Source organism: Erythrolamprus reginae, chromosome 8, assembly GCF_031021105.1.
Source record: "Erythrolamprus reginae isolate rEryReg1 chromosome 8, rEryReg1.hap1, whole genome shotgun sequence".
Classification (NCBI taxonomy): Eukaryota; Metazoa; Chordata; class Lepidosauria; order Squamata; family Dipsadidae; genus Erythrolamprus; species Erythrolamprus reginae.
The window spans coordinates 42,407,409-42,429,940 of record NC_091957.1 but is presented as its reverse complement, the minus strand read 5'-3'; the positions used below and the strand labels follow the sequence as shown (position 1 = coordinate 42,429,940).

The window sequence follows — 22,532 nt, the reverse complement described above, 5'->3', positions numbered from 1 at the left end:
AATCACCAGGATAAGATCACCGCACCTGCAGGATCATAAAACACTATTTTAGATTCCATGGGGGAAAGGAAAATATGGACATAATATTTTTTTTAAAAAACACACATGGCCTTTGGGAGGTTTGCAATAGCAATTCAGGAGAGGGGAAAGCATATTAATTGCCACTTCAGTTCTAACATTTACAGGACACTGTGTTTTCTTTCATAAGAGGAGACATCCAGATTACTTCCTAACATTTTTAATGAAATATTAAGATTATCCTGCAGGGCTGATGAATGAAACATGGATGACATTTTGGAAGAAGGGTGGTGGTTGTTGTTGTTGTTTTGGAGTATTTAAAGGGCACATTTCAAGGACAAAGAAAGACACTTTAATGGCAAAAGAATGTTTAAAAGGTGTCAAAAACTAAGGAAGGAAATAATTCAGAATCTTTTAAGCATTCACGGTACAGAGTTGAAAGCATTTTAAAATATTGCAGAAATAATTTTTGAATGCAAAGACGTTTGTTGGTATATAAGTAGTGATGAAAATGAACGAATTCTTCTTTAAGTACAGAGATATACTTACTAATATTAATATTAGTGCTAATATTATTAATATTAATATCATTATTAATAATGTTAATGTTAATATTCTTGCTTTCTTGTTTTTTCTAATTTCCTTCCCTCCTTCCTTCTTTCCTTCTTTCTTTTTCTTTCTCTCTCTCTCTCTCTCTCTCTCACACACACACACACACCTCTCCCCTAAATTTTTGAAGTACTGTACTGTAAAGTAAACTGAATATTAAAAAAGCACTAACAAAAAAAAAACCACATTACCAAAAAAAAAAAACCAAGTAGTAGCAGCAGTCACAAAGAATCTAGTTTTGTTACAGTTCTGGCTATCTTAAGCTTTGCAGGTATTTGTTGACTTTTGGCAACAATTGAAGCCACAATTTCCATTGCTAAGTAAGACAGATGTTTATCAAGTTCTACCCCATTTTACCACCTCTTAGTCACCGTTGCTGAGTGAATCACCACAATTGTTAAGCACCTCAAAGTCACAAATGGTGATCACATGACCGAGGGACATGCAACTATCACAAATAATAATAATAATAATAATTATTATTATTATTATTATTATTATTATTATTATCATTATTATTATTATTATTTATTAGATTTGTATGCCGCCCCTCTCCGAAGACTCGGGGTGACTCGGGTGCCAGTTGCCAAGCGCCCACATTGTGTTCAGTGACCGTGACTGTCGTAAGTGTGAAACCGGGACAGAAGTCATTATTTTTCAGTGCCACTGTAACTTTGAATAGTCACTAAATAGTCACTAAGGACCGCCTGGATTGAAAGATGAGAATGCAGGTATGAACATCCTGGATTTTAGGTTTCTGATTGGTATGAGATAACTCAGCAACTCAAAAACATGGGACACATCCTTATCTTCAGAACTGAAGAGCCATTTCTACATTTAGTTCCTGGAAAGGGGAACTGGATTTAAAAAAAAAAAAAAAAAATTAACAATCCTTCACGCCTGGGACCATATCTACGGTGAGAATTATAGCAATAGCATTTATATAGAGCTTTATAGTGCTTTTACAGCCCTCTCTAAGTGGTTTACAGAATCAGCCTATTGCCCCCAACAATCTGAGTCCTCGTTTTACTCATCTCGGGAGGATGGAAGGCTGAGTCAATCTTGAGCTGGTGGCGAGATCTGAACTACCGAACTACAGCTAGCAGTTAGCTGAAGTAGAACCATAGAAGGCTGATGGCAGAAAAAGACCTCATGGTCTATCTAGTCTGCCCTTATACTATTTCCTGTATTTTATCTTAGGATGGATGGATGTTTATCCCAGGCATATTTAAATTCAGTTACTGTGGATTTACCAACCACGTCTGCTGGAAGTTTGTTCCAAGGATCTACTACTCTTTCAGTCAAATAATATTTTCTCACGTTGCTTCTGATCTTTCCCCCAACTAATCTCAGATTGTGCCCCCTGGTTCTTGTGTTCACTTTCCTATTAAAAACACTTCCCTCCTGAACCTTATTTAACCCTGTAACCTGTATTTAAATGTTTCGATCATGTGCCCCCTTTCCCTTCTGTCCTCCAGACTATACAGATTGAGTTCATGAAGTCGTTCCTGATAAGTTTTACACTTAAGACCTTCCACCATTTTTGTAGCCCGTCTTTGGACCAGTTCAATTTTATCCATATCTTTTTGTAAGATTTTTTGGTAGATTTTGTAGCCTGCAGTGCTGCACTCTAACCACTGTGCCACCCCATCTCTAGGAGAAACTGAATAGAATAGAAAAACAGAGTTGGAAGGCACCTTTGAGGTCTTCTAGTCCAACCCCCTGCTCAAGCCGCAGACCCTATATATCATTTTGACAAGCAGCTGTCTAGTATCTTTTTGGAAGCTTCCAGTGATGAAGCACCCCACAACATCTGGTGGCAAGCCGTTCCACTGGTTCACTGTTCTCACTGTTAGGAAGCTTCTCCTTATATCTAGATTGAATCTCGCCTTGATCCATCCAGGATTCCTTGTCTGGCCTTATGGGGCTTTGGGAAATAGGTTGACCCAGCCCTCTCCTCTCTGTGACAGCCCCTCAAATATTAGAACACTGCTATCCCCTGTCCTTAAAAAAATGTGAACCCGAAGCGTCTGGTAACAGTTCCAAACTAGGTTTATTTGGAAGGTCGGACATGTCAAGATAAGGGAAAGCACCAGCAAAGATAGCTAGCGCAGAAAGAATCAAAATTAGGCATGTCCCATCTTGGCAACAACTCTGTGGTCATCAACCACATTGGTTGGGGAGTTCTGGATGTCCACAAGTCTTAAAGTTGTCAAGTTTGGGGATCCCTGTTTTTGATCCACAGGAGATCACTCCTCAGCAGCTTTCAGACTTGTGGACTTTAACCCTCAGAATTCTGGCTGGAGAATTTTGGGAGTTGAAATCCACAAGTCTTAAAGTTGCCAAGTGTGAAGACCTCTGATCTAAAAAAAAAAATGACAGGAAGTGACAGGGGGGGGAAGAAAAGGAAACAGAAGTTCTCGGAGATCCAAGTAGTAGAGGATCAAAAGGAAAAAATGAGGAAGGAAAGATGGACAAGAGGAATTTAAAAAAAAATTATATCCACGGATGCTGTTAGAAAGAAGTTTCACATAGGGAAAACAAAATTAGAAACATAGAAACATAGAAGACTGACGGCAGAAAAAGACCTCATGGTCCATCTAGTCTGCCCTCATACTATTTCCTGTATTTTATCTTACAATGGATCTATGTTTATCCCAGGCATGTTTAAATTCAGTTACTGTGGATTTACCAACGTCTGCTGGAAGTTTGTTCCAAGGATCTACTACTCTTTCAGTGAAATGATATTTTCTCACGTTGCTTTTGATCTTTCCCCCAACTAACATGGACATTTAATCCCCCCAAATTAAAGTTCAGTTCCCATAGAATTAAAGATGGGGAGAGGTGAGTGTTTATTAGGGCAGGCTCCCTTCTCCAAGCAGACGCCCCTGCCTTGAATTCACATCTAGATGGAAATTAAAGAACGGAGAAAAAAATATCAGAAGACAAGAGCAAAGCCTGGCTGTGGATTAGAGGCATTGACTTCTCGCACCTTCACCAACTTGCCCTTGGAGAATGACTGGGTTAATCGAGGAGAGAATCCAAAGGGTATCCAGACCCCTTAAGAATCGGGGATAAATTATACTACTGGTGGGAATTTAAAAGGAATATTGGGATTATAATATAGTGGTAATTTAGAGATGGATAGATTTTTCTACATGATCCAAGGAGAAAAAGCCAAATAACAATGTACACAAAATAGAGATATAGAGGCAGAGAGACAAAAGCCAATAATTACAGAGTAATAACTCCTTAAAAACATGTAAAACTGCAACTACAGCTCATGTCCACGTTTTGCTTTTTACGTTTGTTTTAAATGTGATTTTTTTAAAAAAAAAACAACAACAACAACAACCCTTTTTATTAAAAGAAAAATAATTCCCACGGCCATGTCTGGGAGTCTGGCGGGCTGGGGATTATGGGGCCGCAGATCCACCGCACTAACAACCACCAGACTAAGCGTCGCGGAGACGATATATGAGAGACAGGAAGGGGAGAAGACACGCCGGCAGAGGCATCCAGAGCAAGCCCGGATCCCTGGCGGAGGATGCGGCGTTGCGAAGAGTCGCGGGGCAAGACTTTCCAATCCCGGACACTATTCGATTTCATTCTATTTACTGTTCTTCATTAACTAATATCGCACTTTTGTTACATTGTATGCATTATTCACTGTTGTCAGCCGGCCGGAGTCCCATTGGAATGGGGGGGGGGGCATAAGAAGTCAGATTAAATTGAATTAAATATTAAATTAAAAATTAAATTAAATTATTTGGGTAGGGGGGAATAAGTCAGCAAAAGTTCGGAGGGGGGGTTGAATGGATGTGGACCCCTCCCAAAAAAATACACCCCCCCCCAAAGGGGAGAGAAGACAGAGAGCGCCCCCAGCCCACCCCCACGAGGGGGCGGCGAGGGAGGAGAGAGCCCGGCTGGGACCCTCGATTTCCCCACACACACATACAGCCCGGCTGAGACCTTCCCCCCCTCCCCAAAAGCCAGAACTTCTCCCGGGCCGCTCACCTCGCTGCCCGGACTGCTGCCGGGGCTGCCTCCTCCTCCTCCTCCGGCGGCGGCGGCGATGTCGGGGATGGAGGCGGTCGGGGGCGGCGGCGGCGGAGGAGGAGGAGGGCAGAAGGGCTCGGCGTCGGGCTCAGGCGGCGGCTCCTCCGCGCCCTCGGGCGGCGCAAAGGGCACCATGGCGCCGCCTCCTCCGCCGGCGCGCTCCTGCTGCCGCTCGGGGCCGGCGGGGGCCCTCCTGCCTTGCGCCCGGCTGCCTCCGCCGAGCCGGGGCGGACGCTCATGCTCGACCCTCCCCAGGCGGAGGGGACGTGGGAGAAGAAGCAGGCCGGCGGGGCGGCGGGAGACCGGGGTTCAGGCGGCCGCCGGGGCCGCTCCGGCGAGGCGCATGGCTGGCTGGCTGGTCCGGCTGGAGGCGGGGAAGCGGCGGCGGCGGCCACCCGGCGAGCTGGGACGGTTCTGCGCGGCGCCGGCCTGGGGGGGGGGGGGGGTTAGGGGGGCGGACCCGGGTGGCGCCTGGAGGTGGGGAGGGGGCGCCCGTGACGTCAGCGGCTGGGGAGAATCCTCTCTCTCTTTCTCTCTCTCTCTCTCTCTCTCTTCCCCCTCGCCGGCGAGGAAGGGGTTAAAGCCGGGGGAGGACGCGCCCCCCCGGGAGGCGTGACGTCAGCGGTTGCGTGGACACCGAGAGGGGGGTGACGTCGGTGGCGATGACGTGAGCGCCGCCCGAACAAAGGAGGGCGGGCGGGGGGGGCGTGGAGGGATGTGGGGGGGAAAGGGAAGAGAAGAGGAGGAGGGAGGAAACCCGGGAGGGGCGGGGAGGAGGGAGCCCAGGTAGCAAAGGCGGACGGGCCTTGGGGGCTCTGCAGCCTTGCCCGACGGTGCCCTTGGTGGAGCCTCTCCCTTCGAAGCCGCAACCTTGGACCGCGGTGCAAATAATTGCGCGGATGGGATGGAGAAGAGTCGAAACCTGCCGAGGTCGGACGAGGCAGGGGACAGCAGGCGTCGGAAACTGCGCCCCCCCCTCCTCCTCCTCCAGATCTGCAGAGGGCGCGCCTTCCCTCCCGGTCCTCCCCTTCCCATCCCTTCCCGGTCCTGTGTTTTCATGCCCTGTCCTTCCTTTCCCTTCTCTTCCCTTCCCTCCTTGTCCTTCCCTCCCCCGTTATTCCCTGTCCCATTCTTCTCTTCCTTTCTTTTCCCTACCATTCCCTGTCCTGTCTTGTCCTGTCCTATCCTGTCCTTCCCTGTCATTCCCTGTCCTGTCTTGTCCTATCCTATCCTGTCCTTCCCTCCCCTGTCATTCCCTGTCCTTCCCTTCCCCTCTTCCCTTTCCATTTGTTTGTTCCATTTCTATGCCTGCTTATCTCAATCCCTGATTTTGGGGAGCTTACAGTTCAGAAATACATTACAATCAAAAACTTTTTAAAAGATTAAAACAATAAAAACAGTGAAAACATTCAAACCAGCTGACCTCTCTTGACCCTTAAAGCCTCTGCGAAGGGCAATGCATGTCCTGGGTGCAGTTGGCCTCTCCTTGTCCCTGGACTGTCCGGCTGTCCACCCTTTAAAAGCCAACCCAAACCTCAAGACCAGGTCATGCCAGCAAAATAATATTTCTTTTTCCCAGGGAAAACAACTATGACGTGGATCAAAACGTGCTTTTTTGTTCAGCTTTTAATATTTAGGGCAAACTATAATCAGGATGAATGAAATTATGATACAAATCTGAAGTTTTAGCCACCAGCAGCATTTGTGATGAACAGGATGGCCTGCCTTATTTCTTATCACAGGCTCATTGGTATGATAGAGGAAGCAACTTCTGTCAGGATATGTGGAAAAGAAACAGGTGCTTCCAATGTAGGTGGTTAGTTGTTGTTGTTTTGCTAAAAGTGTTTTATTTTTTATTATCATACATCTCATTTTGTGAGTGGTGTAATAGCTGGGTATCAGACATTTCAGTACAAATGAATGTAATAATATTATTACTAATAATTACGTTTCATTTTTATTTTACTAACATATTTTATTGTCATCCTTCAGTTCTAAACCTTCTCATAATTCTTCCATAAATTGTAGCATTTTAGTATATTTTTACTATTTTATTTATTTATTTTTGGCACAAAAGTACTGGTCAAAAATTAAGAGATGGATAAAAGAAATATCACAATGTGACATAGAGCTGAAACCAGAAACATACCTATTATTTCATTTCGTTTCATTTCATTTTATTGGATTTGTATGCCGCCCCTCTCCGTAGACTCGGGGCGGCTAACAACAGTGGTAAAAACAATATGCGACAATACAATACTAAAGTAGCTAAAAACCCTTATTTTAAAACCAATCATACATACAAACGTACCATACATAAATTGTAGAAGCCTAGGGGGGAAAATATCTTAATTCCCCCATGCCTGATGACAAAGGTGGGTTTTAAGAAGCTTACGAAAGGCAAGAAGGGTGGGGGCTATTCTAATCTCTGGGGGGAGTTGGTTCCAGAGGATCGGGGCTGCCACAAAGAAGGCTCTTCCCCTGGGTCCCGCCAAACGGCATTGTTTAGTTGGCGGGACCGGGAGAAGGCCCACTCTGTGGGACCTAATTTGTCGCTGTGATTTGTGCGGCAGAAGGCGGTCCCGGAGATAACCTGGCCCGGTGCCATGAAGGGCTTTATAGGTCATAACCAACACTTTGAATTGTGACCGGAAACTGATCGGCAACCAATGCAGACTGCGGTCTTAGGTCTTATTAGGTCTTATTAGAGGACAATATCCGAAACCAAAATGCTACGTTATCATCCACATAATAACCCCGGCTAGACTAGCGTACACACAAATCTGGAAAGATAAAAATCTCCCAACAGACAATATAATTTTTATGGAGTGCGCTGAAATATCCAGGCTCACATTCGAACTACAAAATAAACAAGAGAAAGATTTTTATATGATATGGGAAAATTTCTACAAATGGTTAGAATTCAGAAGAAATAACTGAATAAACAAATAAACAATATAGAAACATATTTGATAACTGTAAATAAGATAGTAAAAGCGTAAACGGTTGACAATATAGATAAAGCAATAGTGATGTATGTACAGTCTGCTTTTTGAAATGTAAACAAAGAAAATAATGGTGCGTTTTCCTCTTTCTTTTTCTTTCTCCCCCTTTCCTTTCCCTTCTCTTCTCTTTTCCTCTATCTCTTTTCTTTTTATTCTCTTCTCTTTCCTCCCCTATCTTTCTTTCCCTCTTTACTTTTATCTTTGCATAGTTTTTAAATGTTTTTAAAATTGTACCGTTGTTTTATATGTCAATAATTTTTTTTTTAAAGTATGTTTTTACTATTATTCCCCTCTTACTTCTACCTCTATTTTAGCCCTTTCCTCCCTTTCCTCTCACTCTAATATTCAAAGACGCGATCCTTCCTTTTTTCATTCTTCTATATTTTGGTATGCAATTCTAATGCCAATCAATCTTTCAAGCATTTCATGTATATCCATTCATATTTTTGTTTTCGTAGATTTTCATATTTTGTAGATTTTCATATTTTTTTCAATACTTCAATCCTTATAATTTTACTATTAATATTCATATTTTCATTAAAATATATATTTTAATATATTAAAATTAACTGAACCACTGACCTGCAGATCTAGATTTAGACTTATATACCGCTTCATAGTGCTTTACAACCTTCTCTAAGTGGTTTACAGAGTCAGCCTCTTGTCCCCAACAATCTGGGTCCTCATTTTACCCACCTTGGAAGGATGGAAGGCTGAGTCAACCTTGAGCCTGCTGAGATTCGATCTGCCAAACTGCTGACAGCTTGTGATCAGCAGAAGTAGCCTGCGGTACTGCACTCTAACCACTGCACCAACCTGGCTCCTAACTCCCATACACATTAAGGAGCTAGGTATACAGTAACTATCAAAGAGAAGGCTTGGGAGATAAAAGTCTTCTAGTATTTGAGAAGCTATTATGGAGAAGAATGGATTGACTTTGTTCTCCAAAGCACCAGAGGGCAGGACAAGAAGGAATGGGGGAAGCTTGTTAAAGAGAGATCCAATATAGAAGGAAGGAAGGAAGGAAGGAAGGAAGGAAGGAAGGAAGGAAGGAAATATTTATTTGCTTATTTATTTATTTATTTGTCAAACATGTACAAGATATCAGGTATTGGTATAAACATAAACATTAGCAAAGTAGGTACAGGTTAAAATAGGACAAAAGGGGCAGTAGGAGGGATGGTAGGCACAGTGGTGCGCTTATGCACGCCCCTTACAGACCTCTTAGGAATGGGGTGAGGTCAACTGTAGACAGTCTATGGCTAAGGTTTTTGGGGATGAAACCACAGAGTCGGGTAGTGCATTCCGGGGACTGACCACTCTGTTGCTGAAGTCGTATTTTCTGCAGTCGAGTTTGGAGTGGTTTACACTGAGTTTGAATCAATGGTGTGATTGTGTGTTGTTGCGGTTGAAGCTAAAGTATTCATTGGCATTGTGGCAGATGATTTTCTGAACTACATTTAGATCAGACCAACGGACACGAAGTTCTAAGCTATCTAAGCCCAAACATTTTGCCATACACTTCCCAGAGGCCAATAAGAACATACAGAGTTGGCCTCCTCCAGGTCCCATCGACTAAGCAGTGCAGGTTGGCGGGACCATGGGAGAGGGCCTTCTCTGTGGCTGCCCCGGTTCTATGGAACCAATCACCACCCCCGATGTCCGTACTGCTACCACCCTACTGGCCTTCCGTAAGGCCATGAAGACCTGGCTTCTGCCGGCAGGCCTGGGGGCCATGAATTGTCCATCTTTCATGGCCAAACTGTATGAATGGTGTGTATGCATGTGATTATGTCTTTTTATAATAAATGAGTTTTAGATATATTTTTTTGACTTCTCTTATTGCTTTGTATTTTTTGTATTTGTATTATTATTTTGTAAGCCTCCCTGAGTCCTTCAGAATTGGGTGGCAGAGAAGTCGAATAAACAAGGAAAAAATAATAATAATGGTAGTAAATAAACTAGATGTTCTTAAAATCATTCCGAGACACAAAATTAAGATCAAACCAATCTGACTTTAGATTAATTGTATGATAGAACAAATGTGTGACAACCGCTGATGCCATAAGCTGCATATTGATATCAAAAGGATGCCCTGCCTCTGGACTTCTGTTGCCAGCGAAGCACCCATTTTTGCGCTGCTGGGATTCTCCTGAGGCTCCCCTCAATGGGAAACCCCACCCCATCGCAAAAACACAGAGGTCCGGAGGTGGGGTTTCGAGGATGCTGCGATTTCACTGATCCTCCCTTCGCTGGGAAACCCCACCTCCGGATTTCTGTTGCCAGCGAAGCACTCATTTTTGCGATGCTGGGATTCCCCTGCTGGGATTCCCCCGGAGCATCGCAAAAACACAGAAGTACCGAGATGGGGTTTCCCATGGAGGGGAGCCTCAGGGAAATCTCAGCAGTGCAAAAACGGGCGCTTCGGCTGGCAAAAGGGGTGAATTTGGGGCTTGCACTCATTAATCGCTTTTCCATTGATTCCTATGGGAAACATTGTTTCGTCTTACAAACTTTTCACCTTAAGAACCTCATCCCGGAACCAATTAAGTTTGTAAGACAAGGTATCACTGTAAATAAATAAACTTTAAGTAATTTTCTGAAAACAATGGATAAGTCAGAAGTCATGTGTCCTTCCTCACCCAAGGGCTTCAAAAATAGACTGGACAACCATTGGACCCAGAATGTACTAAGGTCTCTTTCCTTGACCAGAGGGATGGACTAGAAGATCTCAAGAGCTTCCTTCCAGCCCAATGGTTCCATATTGTATTCTAAATTCTCTCCACCTTCTTCCCACAGGGCAAATCTGTGCCGGCAATGCGATCTTTACAGGAAGATTGCATTTTTACATCCTCTCTGCACAATAATTATTATTAAGATTCCAATGCTTAAATAAAATTCACTTGTCACAATATCTTTAATAAACTATAAATTACATCAGTTGGCCAGGATGCAGATTGTGTGCCCATGTGTGCCTTCTGGCTCCAATAAATATAACTTATACTTTTATATAAGATTTAACCAATTGAGGAATAATCAGTTTTTCGCCACTTAGGGGAACGGAGTCAATTCCTGTTGCTTGTTAGTAGAGTTGTTATCATTAAAGCACAGAAAGATTTAAATATACCTTTCACCAAGTACAGTACAGTGGTACCTCTACTTGCGAACTTAATTTGTTCCGTGACCAGGTTCTTAAGTAGAAAAGCTTATAAGAAGAAGCATTTTTCCCCATAGGAATCAATGTAAAAGCAAATAATGTGTGCGATTGGGGAAACCATACGGAGGGTGGAGGCCCTGTTTCCTCCCAGGAGATTCCTAGAGAGGCTCCACAGAGGCTTCTCCCCACCTTTTTCCAACCCTGTTTCCTCCCAAGAGATTCCTAGAGAGGCTCCACAGAGGCCTCTCCCCACCCTGTCCTATATGTGTTCTTGGGGGGGGGGGTGTCTGTGTTTCTGTGTGTCAGGAGTAGGTTTGTCTTTCCTTTGTTTCTTTTGTTTATTTTTAAGAGCCATGCTGAATTGGGCCAAAGCCATCGAGTCCAGCATTCTATATCACCCAGTGGCCCTCCAATTGTCCATGGGGATCTCGAGCAGAAAGAGAAGGCAAAACCCTCTCTTTCCCTTGACCCCCAACAAATGGTACTCAAGGGAATCCTGACTGCCTCAACCAACATAGAGGCGGTACATGGACATCTGTTTCAATAACCACCGATACACTTGGCATCCATGAATCTGTCTAATCCTACCTTGAAGCTATCCAGGCTGATAGCTGTCATGACCTCTTCTGGAAGTGAATTCCATAAACCAACGACCCCCTGGAGGGAGAAATATTTCCCTTTATTTGTCCCCACTTTCTTATCTATGAGCTTTAGAGAGTGCTCCCTCATCCTAGTATTGTGTGATAGAGAAAATAATTTTGCTCTATCCACCTTTTCTATCCCATGCATGATTTTATACACCGGTCAAGTCACCCCTTAAACACCGTCTTTCGAGGCTGAAGAGACCAAGGCGTTGCAACCTGGTGTCATAAGGGAGGCGCTCCATTCCCTTGATCATTCTTGTAGCCCTTTTTTGCACCTTTTCCAGTTCCATTATATCCTTCTTGAGGTGCAGTGACCAGAACTGTACACAGGACTCCAAGTGTGGTCTCACCATCGATTTGTACAGAGGCAATACAACACTTCCCGACCTTTTTCAGTGTTTGTGTTTATGTCTCCGTGTACTCAATTTTTAATTAAAAAAAAAAACAATGAAGGGTGCCATTCAGTATGAAAGTACTCAAAAATCTTGAAATTCCTGGCGTTAAAATTGTTACTACCATTCCTTGCTTTAAAAAAGAAAGAAAGACATAAGCTGTGTACCTTTCTGGCTGCTATGAACCCTTCATATTAATACTGAAATGGAATCTCTAAGTTTGTGTTATCTTAGGCTGAAGGACTGATATTTGCTACTCAGAATAACAATCCCCATTTTAAAAGACTTTACATTTTTAAAAAATCCAAAGGTTTAACAACATGCTTAATTCCTCACTGGATCTGGTGGTACAGATTATAGAATGTCTGTCTGTCAAAGACACCCAGCATTATTTATTACTTGAACAGGTGGCTGGAGTATGGAGAACAGAAAATTGTTCATCTGGTGCACGTGGGTTGTGCGTTTGATTAAATGATTCTCTCTCTTTCTCTTTCTCTCTCTCTCTCTCTCTCTCCCTCCCTGTTTCTTTGTTTCTCTCTCTCCTTTTTTCTTTCTCTCTTTCTATTTTTCTGTTTATTTCTCTCTTTTCTTGTTCTCCCTTTCTATTTATTTATTCTTTTTCTTTTTTTGTTTCTTGTTTCTTTTCTCTCTCTCTTTCTCTGCTTCTCTCTGTGTTTCTTTTTCCTTTCCTTTCTCTCTCTCCCCTTTTTTCTCTGTTTGTTTCTCTTTCTCTTTCCTTTCCTCTTTCTCTCTATCTTTCTCTGTTTCACTATGTGTCTCTTTTGCTCTCTCTCCCCCTTTCTTTGTTTCTGTGTTTCTTTCTCTTTTTTATTTCTGTGTTTTCTTTTCCTCTGTTTCTCTTTTTATCTTTCCATTTCTCTTTTCACTCTGTTCTCTCCATTTCTTTTTTATTTCTCTGTGTTTTTCTCTTTCTCTCTCCTTCCCTTCCTTTTCCTTTCTGTCTCTCCATCCTCTCTTCCCTCCCTCCCTCCCTCTCTCTCTCATACACACACACACACACACACACAAACAAACAAACACACTCACTCCTGGCTTAGTCCCTGACACTTACTTGGCGAGATTTTGGTAGTGGTTCACTTTGCCTCCTTTTTAGGTGGGAGTAAGGTAGAACTCATGGTCTCCCAGTTACTACATCACACCGAGAACTAGCACATAGAAACAGGATTATAGATGATTTCTGCTACGTGTTATAAAATAGCAGAGCTCTATCTTCCACGGAGAAATGGTTTTTCCTTCTAATAAACCTGAAAGTGTGTTAATACCTTCGCACGATCATAGTGGACGATAGGAAACGAAGCAACTGGGACTGTTAATTATCAATTATTCCTCCCCACTTCTTTTTGTATAACGTTGGCAAGAAGGAAGGAACAATCTGGTCCACCACATGGCTCAGGAGAAGATTCATTCTCTCTCTTTGTTCAAAGTCAGCGCTCGTATTTGTAAATCTGGGTACAAACTACAGACTGTTGTAGCGTTGTTGATCCGAATATGTTGGGAAGAACTACATGTTTTATTCAACTAACATTAATACATCGTAACACAGCTATATGGTTCCAAATTGTGGGTGTTGTTAATTGCACATACACAGCCATATTGTGAATGGCGAGATTCTTTATTTTTTTGCCTAAGAGAATGCTTGGTGGTTTTAATAGAAGCCTGCAAATTTACTCCTTCTGAGCAATATACAAAAGGCTGGTTGAGTCAGACCATAGCCAAGTCATCGTCATAGCATAAAGCATGAAAAAGATCCTTCAACTGCATTTTCAAATTTTTTACTTGTTTCTTTTGATTACACTTCACCTTAGATTCAAATTTATGGCATCTTTCTCCTTTTCTCTTGCTTTCATAAACATGCGTGATCGAGGGCTCTACAGAAAGTCAGTAGCTCTTCATTTTATCCCCTTGCAGGTTCTTAATTTTCTCCCCCTATCATTTATCTATCTATCTATCTATCTATCTATCTATCTATCTATCTATCTATCATCTACCTATCTATCTATCTATCTATCTATCTATCTATCTATCTATCTATCTATCTATCTATCTATCGTCTGTCTGTCTGTCTGTCTATCTATCTATCTATCTATCTATCTATCTATCTATCTATCTATCTATCTATGGTATCTATCTATCTGCCTATGTTTGTCTTTCTATTTTCTATCTACCTACTTAGTATCTATCTATCAATCTACCTACCTACCTACCTACCTACCTACCCACCTACCTAACTACCTACCGTGTTTTCCTGAAAATAAGGCCTTGCCTTAGATTGCTAGGGTTTTTTTGAACCCTGAAATAAGCACTTGGCCTTATTGCATTGTACTCAAAAGCCCGATTGGGGTGGTCTTATTTTGGGAAAAACAGAATATCTATCTATTCATCTATCTATCATAACTTGAGGCTTTTTAATGTTCTGTGCTTTTCCCCCCTCGATGCATTCATTAACCAGCTTGCATTCAACTCCAAGCATCAATATTTTAACAATAATGGGTTCCTGTCACTAGATATTTATAGATGTCACATATACAAGATTTCTACTATTAAAAAGTTATCAAAAGCTCTTCAGTTTGAAAGCTTCAGCAACTCATCCTTATTCTCTGGGGGCCTCTCCCCCGATAAATGACTTTTTTTTTTCATTTATTCTTGTCTCACCTCAAAAAGGTAATCCTAATCTTTGTGGCCAGTTGCAATATCAACACAATCATAATTTCTATATTTTGGGGTTGTTGTTGTTTTTTGCCACTATGAAATCATTGGCATGGTGATCACTCCATTGTTACTTGTCATTCTTCAAAAAGCTGGTGATTTTTTTCTTTTTTGCTTATACTGTATAGTGGTACCTCTACTTACAAACTTTTCTAGATAAGAACCGGGCATTCCAGATTTTTTTGCCTCTTCTCAAGAACCATTTTCCACTTACAAACCCGAGCCTCTGAAAAGGCAGGGAGAAGCCTCCGTGGGGCCTCTCTAGGAATCTCCTGGGAGGAAACAGGGCCAGAAAAGGTGGGGAGAAGTCTCTGTGGGGCCTCTCTAAGAATCTCCTGGGAGGAAACAGGGCCGGAAAAGGCAGGGAGAAGCCTCCATGGGGCCTCTCTAGGAATCTCCTGGGAGGAAACAGGGCCGGAAAAGGCAGGGAGAACCCTCTGTGGGGCCTCTCTAAGAATCTCCTGGGAGGAAACAGGGCCAGAAAAGGTGGGGAGAAGCCTCCGTGGGGCCTCTCTAGGAATCTCCTGGGAGGAAACAGGGCCAGAAAAGGCAGGGAGAATCTTCTGTGGGGCCTCTCTAAGAATCTCCTGGAAGGAAACAGGGCCAGGAAAGATGAGGAGAAGCCTCTGTGGGGTCTCTCTAAGAATCCCCTGGGAGGAAACAGGGCTGGAAAAGGCAGGGAGAAGCCTCCGTGGGGCCTCTCTAGGAATCTCTTGGGAGGAAACAGGGCCGGAAAAGGTGGGGAGAAGCCTCCATGGGGCTTCTCTAGGAATCTCCTGGGAGGAAGCAGGGCCCCAACCCTCCCTGTGGTTTCCCCAATCACACACATTATTTGCTTTTACATTGATTCCTATGGGGGAAATTGCTGCTTCTTACAAACCTTTCTACTTAAGAACCTGGTCACGGAACGAATTAAGTTCATAAGTAGAGGTACCTCTGTATATCTTTTGAGATATCCGAGGGATTCCTTTTGTAAATAATCATAGTCAATAACATAGTAGCAGTGTCATCATTTTAGAATGGTCAATTTGTGAATGACTGACAGTGGGATCCAGCTGTATGCTATGGGGAAGAATCAAAGAAAAGACTCCATACCAGGATGGACTTTCTGGGATAATGTTATTATGGGCTGACTTGGATGACAATGCAGATTTGAAGGCAATCTAAAAATGTTGAATACGCTGAGCCAGTGAATGTTTCGCAAAGGGCTAATTAGGGAACCAAGGACAAGAGGACGAGAGAAGAGACCGAGAGAAGGGAAATGAAATAGAAAATTGTCTCAACCAAAGGGGGAGAAAAATTAAAAATAAAGAAAACAAATAATGAAAGAAAAATAGTAATTAAAAATAATAAATAACCCACAAAAGAGATCTAAAACAAGATGAATCGATGACATCAGTAAATATTGCAGGCCTACCTGGCAAAGGAAAGCTCAGGACCTTATTGGTTGGAAACACATGGAAGAGATTGATTGATTGATTGATTGATTGATTGATTGATTGATTGATTGATTGATTGATTGATTGATTGATTTATTTATTTATTTATTTATTTATTTATTTATTTATTTATTTATTTATTTATTTATTTATTTATTTATTTATTTATTTATTTATTTATTAGATTTGTATGCCGCCCCTCTCCATAGACTCGGGGCGGCTCACAACGTAAGAACAAATCTAATAATTTAAAAAACACTAAACCCCCCCATTATTAAAAGCAAGCATACACACAAACATACCATGAATAATCCAGTTCTGATCTCCGGGGGGAGCTGGTTCCAGAGAGTCGGGGCTGCCACAGAGAAGGCTCTTCTCCTGGGTCCCATCAAATGGCATTATTTAGTCAACAGGACCCGGAGAAGGCCAACTCTGTTTGACCTAACCGGTCACTGGGATTCGTGCGGCAGAAGGGGGTCCCGGAGATATTCTGGTCCGATGCCAGGAAGGGCTTTATAGGTCATAATCAATACTTTGAATTGTGACCGGAAATTGATCGGCAACCAATCTTCATCCTGCAGTGGGTAGACAGTGGCTATGATGATGATGATGATGATGATGAAATAAAATAAAAATAAAATAAATGATAAAATGTTAAATTAAAAAATGATAAAATTAAAGGAATACATATGTATATATTAAAGGGTAGGGTAGGGTAGGGTAGGGTAGAGTGGAGTAGAGTAGAGTAGAGTAGAGTAGAGTAGAGTAGAGTAGAATAGAATAGAATAGAATAGAATAGAATAGTATAGAATAGAAGCCTCCGTGATCCAGGACTGCAGGACATAAAATGATAAAATTAAAGGAATACATATGTAGGGTAGGGTAGGGTAAAGTAGAGTAGAGTAGAGTAGAGTAGAATAGAATAGAATAGAATAGAATAGAATGATCTATTCTATCTAGCCTTAGGATAGGGTAGGGTAGGGTAGGGCAGGGCAGGGCAGGACAGGACAGGACAGGACAGGAGAAAGAAAGCATACATGTAAACAAACTCAAAGGACAGAGTTGATGAACCATTCAATTTTTTGCTACTGTCAGTTTTCTATATTTCTCTGTCACTATTCACTGTTCAGTCCCCTAGAAATCAGGAGACCAAGGCAATTCAAATGGATATAAAGATTTATTGCAAGCTTGAGCTCTCTAGAAGAATCTGAGCTACTAATGGGCCCAAGAAAATTGGCAATTAGATAGCAGTCACAGGAATTCAAAGTGGGCTGGACTTAGCATTCACGCGGGCTCGAAACAACTCAAGACTTACGACGTGTTTGACCTCTCCCTCGGTTGAAGGCAACTCTTCTAACAGCCGGCAAATAGTAATAATAATAATAATAATAATAATAATAATAATAATAATAATAACCAAGCAATTGAACCTCACATCAGCCTTGACTGATGCCTTTTTGATCCAGGACTGCAGGACATTAGTTTTAAAAATGTACAAGTAAATGTTCTTTTGATTTCACGAGCAAAAGCTCGGGCTGCCAGAGCTGAGAAAGATTTCTCCAGCTAACATGATTTCACAGCTTTCATTCATATGCATAATTTACAGCCGTCGCATTTCTTTTTAATCACGAAGGCCACTTTCCAACGTTCTGCTAGCTCCCCAAGAGGCCCAATCGGATTCATCAATTCTTTATTTGGGCTACATTTCTTAGCTCAAGCCGCTCCACTCTTTTGGTGATGTCACCAGTTAATGGACATTTAATCCTCTCTTCAAAATCTCCGTCTCTCGCATTGATTTACAGTCATATAGGACTTTCTACCCAGAATTCTCATTAAGGCTCCATTTCAAGAATGTGTCCTTTTCCAATAAAACCATTTAAGAAGTTTTAAGCCTGTGGTTTCCCCTGCTTCTGTGCTAAATGGATCTTAAATACATACAGAAAGTAAAAAATGTGTTTAGCATGGGGAAAAACCCGTATGGAAAAAATATTAACTATAGTGTGCTGCTGCAGAGAAGTCTTAATTTAAAGGGAGATACTTAATGGAGGTCCTAATGGGCATTGGTGGAAGGGCTGGCTGGGGTCAAAGCTAGTCCTCTGGAGAGTTGAAATTACAGTAGATCAAGTGTTTCCAATTCTGGTCATTGCTCATCATTTATTATTGAATGGCATTCCCCCTAAACGTGCAATCCTATGCAGGGCCCATATAGAGTAAACATAGAAACAGAACAGATTGACGATAGAAAAAGACCTCATGATCCATCTAGTCTGCCCTTATACTATTTCCTGTATTTTATCTTAGGGTGGATATATGTTTATCCCAGACATGTTTAAATTCAGTTACTGGGGATTTACCAATCACGTCTGCTGGAAGTTTGTTCTAAGCATCTACTACTCTTTCAGTAAAATAATATTTTCTCACATTACTTCTAATCTTTCCCCCAACTAACCTCAGATTGTGCCCCCTTGTTCTTGTGATCACTTTCCTATTAAAAACACTTCCCTCCTGGACCTTATTTAACCCTTTGACATATTTAAATGTTTCGATCATGTCCCTCTTTTCCCTTCTGTCCTCCAGACTATACAGATTGAGTTCATGAAGTTTTTCCTGATAGGTTTTATGCTTAAGACCTTCCACCATTTTTGTAGCCCATCTTTGGACCGGTTCAATTTGATCAATCTCTTTTTGTAGGTAAGGTCTCCAGAACTGAACACAGTATTATTCCAAATGTGGTCTCACCAGCGCTCTATATAGCGGGATCACAATCTCCCTCTTCCTGCTTGTTATACCTTTAGCTAGGCATTTTCCCTATGTCTTATGGGCTTACAGTAAACATTACAGCACGGTTACTGCAATGAGTGGATATATGACCAGTCTAGGTCACAAATAAATGAATTGTGAATGAAGAGTTCTTTTGTTGGGAAATGACCAACTAAACAGGGAAGAGGAATCAAGTGGGGAATTAGCCTTGAATCGTTGCACAATCACCTAAGCTTGACACTGCCCCCACCACCACTTCCCTTACAATCCATGGCACCTTATTTACCTGTTTAAAGGAAGGCAAACAGTCTGGGGTCATCCTTTTATTGTAGGTAGAAAACAAGAAAGTAGTTAATTTGAACTCTACAGATGTGAACCTAGTCACTTGCATGTGGCAGTTTTTCAACTCTGGGGGAAAAAATAGAGTCTAGGAACTTTTGGATCTTATATTGCTGTGGATTCATAGCCAACATTTATTTATTTATTTACTTAGTTACTTACTTACTTACTTACTTACTTACTTACTTACTTACTTACTTACTTACTTATTAGATTTGTATGCCGCCCCTCTCCGTAGACTTGGGGCGGCTAACAACAATAATAAAAACAGCATATAAGAAATCTAATATTTAAAATAACTAAAAAACCCTTATTAAAAACCAAACAAACACACACACAAACATACCATGTATAAATTGTAAAGGCCTAGGGGGAAAGACTATCTCAATTCCCCCATGCCTGACGACAGAGGTGGGTTTTAAGGAGCTTACGAAAGGCGAGGAGGGTGGGGGCAATTCTGATCTCTGCGGGGGAGCTGGTTCCAGAGGGGCAGGGCCGCCACAGAGAAGGCTTTTCCACTGGGTCCCGCCAATCAACATTGTTTTGTTGACGGGACCCGGAGAAGGCCAACTCTGTGGGACCTAACTGGTGTATTTTGTGTATGTATTTTGGAGTGCAGGGATTGCTTATATCAGTGTTTCCTAACCTTGGCAACATTCGCTGGCTGGGGAATTCTGGGAATTGAAGTCCAAATATCTTCAAATTGCCAAGGTTGGGAAACACTGGCTTATATAATGCCAAACTCCTTAAAGCAACCATGCCTTTTACAGAATCATATGGATATCTGCTATTTGGTGGGAGGGAGAAGCAATTAAAGGAAATTGAGCCTGAGTGCCCTATGTATGCTTCCACACAACCCTAACAACCCTACGGGAAGTGCCGCACAATCATCATCTACGTACAATAAGCCAGGCTATTAGCCAGGTAGTCTAGCCTTAGCTGGCGGCAGTTCTCTAAGGTTTCATGCCAAACTTTATGATGATAAATGCCCAACATCAACGCCAAAGCAGTAGTGGGTTGCTACCGGTGCAGTAGCAGCAGAATGCAAAAAATTGCATGCCAGAAGCAAAAAAATTGCTGGTATCTTACATACCTGCATGAAATTTCAGCATATTTTTGCTTCCTACACAAGTGCAAAAGCAAAAACATGCTAGTTATGTGCGTGCATGCAACACAACTAAAGCTGTACATGCAGCACAGCAGTAGCAGTGGTAGTAGGTTAGAATGGGTGGGTGGGTGATAATTAAAAGGAGCTGAGCCCCCATAAAAGGAAATTGTATTCTTTATTCTTGAGCCACAATGCTCAATATATGTATATATATATATATATTACTTTTCTGAACCTGGCATCTGCTTTCCTGGACAATCCATTGTTGGCACCGGTAAGGACTTCATCCCAACGTTAATGGCTACTTTGGAGATCTTATTCAAGACTGCAATAGGACAAGAACGTTTCTTTGTTCCATTATCTCCTGGATCTTACGTGGTGCAAGTTTTCAAATTTCAGTTTCAGTACTTAGCAGGCCCACTTAGGTTTATACACAGAGAAATGGAAATGCACCTTTTTATTATCATAACTCCTGAGTTTTTGAAAGTCCTTTTCTACCCTTGAATTCAGCTTGCGTGTTATGGTTCAGCCTGAGACCGATCAGGGTCCAGCTGCGTCTTTGCTGGCTCCATGCCCGGAGGAGGATGAAAGCGAAGAGGAGGGGGCTGAGCAGTCGGACGGGGGAGAATATAGTCAGGAAGGTGACGAGGAAGAACAGCATGAGAGCCCCAGCCAGTAGCTTGGAGTCACTAGGGGACGAAGCTCAAGCTGTCATTGACATGCGACAGAGACGTTCAGATCAAAGGAAGGAGCAATTGAAGAAATACTATCAGCAGTGAATTAGGAACAGCTGGGCTTGGGTGTGGTCCTCATTAGCAGGGAAAGGGTATATAAGGCAGGCCAGCCCTTGAAGCCATGTGGAGTGTTATCAGTTTGGAGTTGCGTTATCCTATCTTGTTTCTCGGCGTCTCTGTTCCTGGCTTGTGGCCCAGCAGTTTGGAAGACCCGTGGGAGGTGTAGGTCTGCTACCTACAGTCTCGTCTTGGCAGCAAGAATCATGTATTGCTGCATGGACTATTGCCTTCGTGGATATATTTGGAGTTCCAGTGTTTTCCTGCTTTGTAAGAACATTTTCTGTTAGTTTTGTTTCTCTTGAACTTTATAAACTGCATTTGCATTGCACCGGTGTGTCTGGCTTATCTTTTTGGGTTGGTCATAGCTTTTGGAGTGACCCAGACAGAACATTGCGTGTATTATTTTTATGTATTTACTTGTATGCCGCCCTTCCCCAAAAACTGTAATCTAAAGTATTGCTGGTTTTTTTAAAAACTGCATTGCAGGCTGTCATGGCCCCATAAGAGTCCATGGAGGAAGATGAAGCTGCAGCTAGGCATGATGGAGGTTGAGGGGGTGGTCTTGTTGGCTCCAGAGGAAGGTGGGGAGAAGCAGGCCGAGGCAGCCCCTGGTCCTTTGGGCTTGGCACAGCTTGCCAGCAGGGAAAAGAAGCTAAGCAATGAACAGGAGAGACAGAACTCAGGCGATGAGCAAAGACCGCCCCCTCTTGATCCTCGAGCAGAGAGAGTGGAGAAGAGGTGGGAGTAGCACAGGCCAATCTGACGACTCAGGAGGAGAGAGACCAGCTCCTCTTCACAAGGCACACCTGGGGACTGAGCTTTTAAGGAGACGCTGAGGGGTAAAGGCGCTTGTCAAGCACTGAATTCATGGAGTTTTGTGTGCCGTTGCCAATGTCTGGAGTTCGCTGGACTTCGTGCCTTATAATTTCCTTGTTCCTTTGCTTTGTGGGACTCTTTGACCTGCTCCTTTGCTTCTCTGGACTTCTTGCCTTGAGGTCCTTGTGCTAGCAGTGTTTTGCTGGGCTACTCGCAGTCAGAGGCGGCTGGAGGTGTGTGTGAGCACTTTGTTCTGGGATGTGCCATAAACATGGAAGGATTTGGGGGGGATTTTGGAGCAATAAAGGGGAGTTCAAACTGTCAGCTGGCTTGCCCCGGGTCATCACACAGGCAGTCCTCAACTTACAACACAATAGGTTTTTTTTCCAAACGCCATCACTCTGCTAAACAAATAAAGGGGCGAGCATAAGTGCACCAGCGAGTCTACTGTCCTTGTCCTACTGTACACATTTGTATGTACTCATTTTATGTGTTTATGGCTACGTTTTACTTCTTTATATGCATTTATTTGTGCTATTTTTTCATGGGTTCTGTTTCCTTGCAGTTGTTGACAAATGAATGAATGAATGAATGAATGAATGAATGAATGATTAAATAAATACCCTCAACACTGACAACTATTCACTAAGGCTGCATTTGCCTTC

General features: G+C 42.5%; 1 protein-coding gene across 1 annotated transcript in view; it reads right to left on the bottom strand.

Moving 5' to 3' along the window:
• The window catches only part of RPS6KA6 (ribosomal protein S6 kinase A6), a 97,269-nt gene extending 92,445 nt beyond the window's left edge, over nucleotides 1-4,824 (bottom strand). The window contains 1 exon segment of the mRNA XM_070759775.1: nucleotides 4,645-4,824. Coding sequence (XP_070615876.1) covers nucleotides 4,645-4,821 — 177 coding nt within the window. The 5' untranslated portion in view covers nucleotides 4,822-4,824.
• Nucleotides 4,825-22,532: the final 17,708 nt, after the last annotated feature.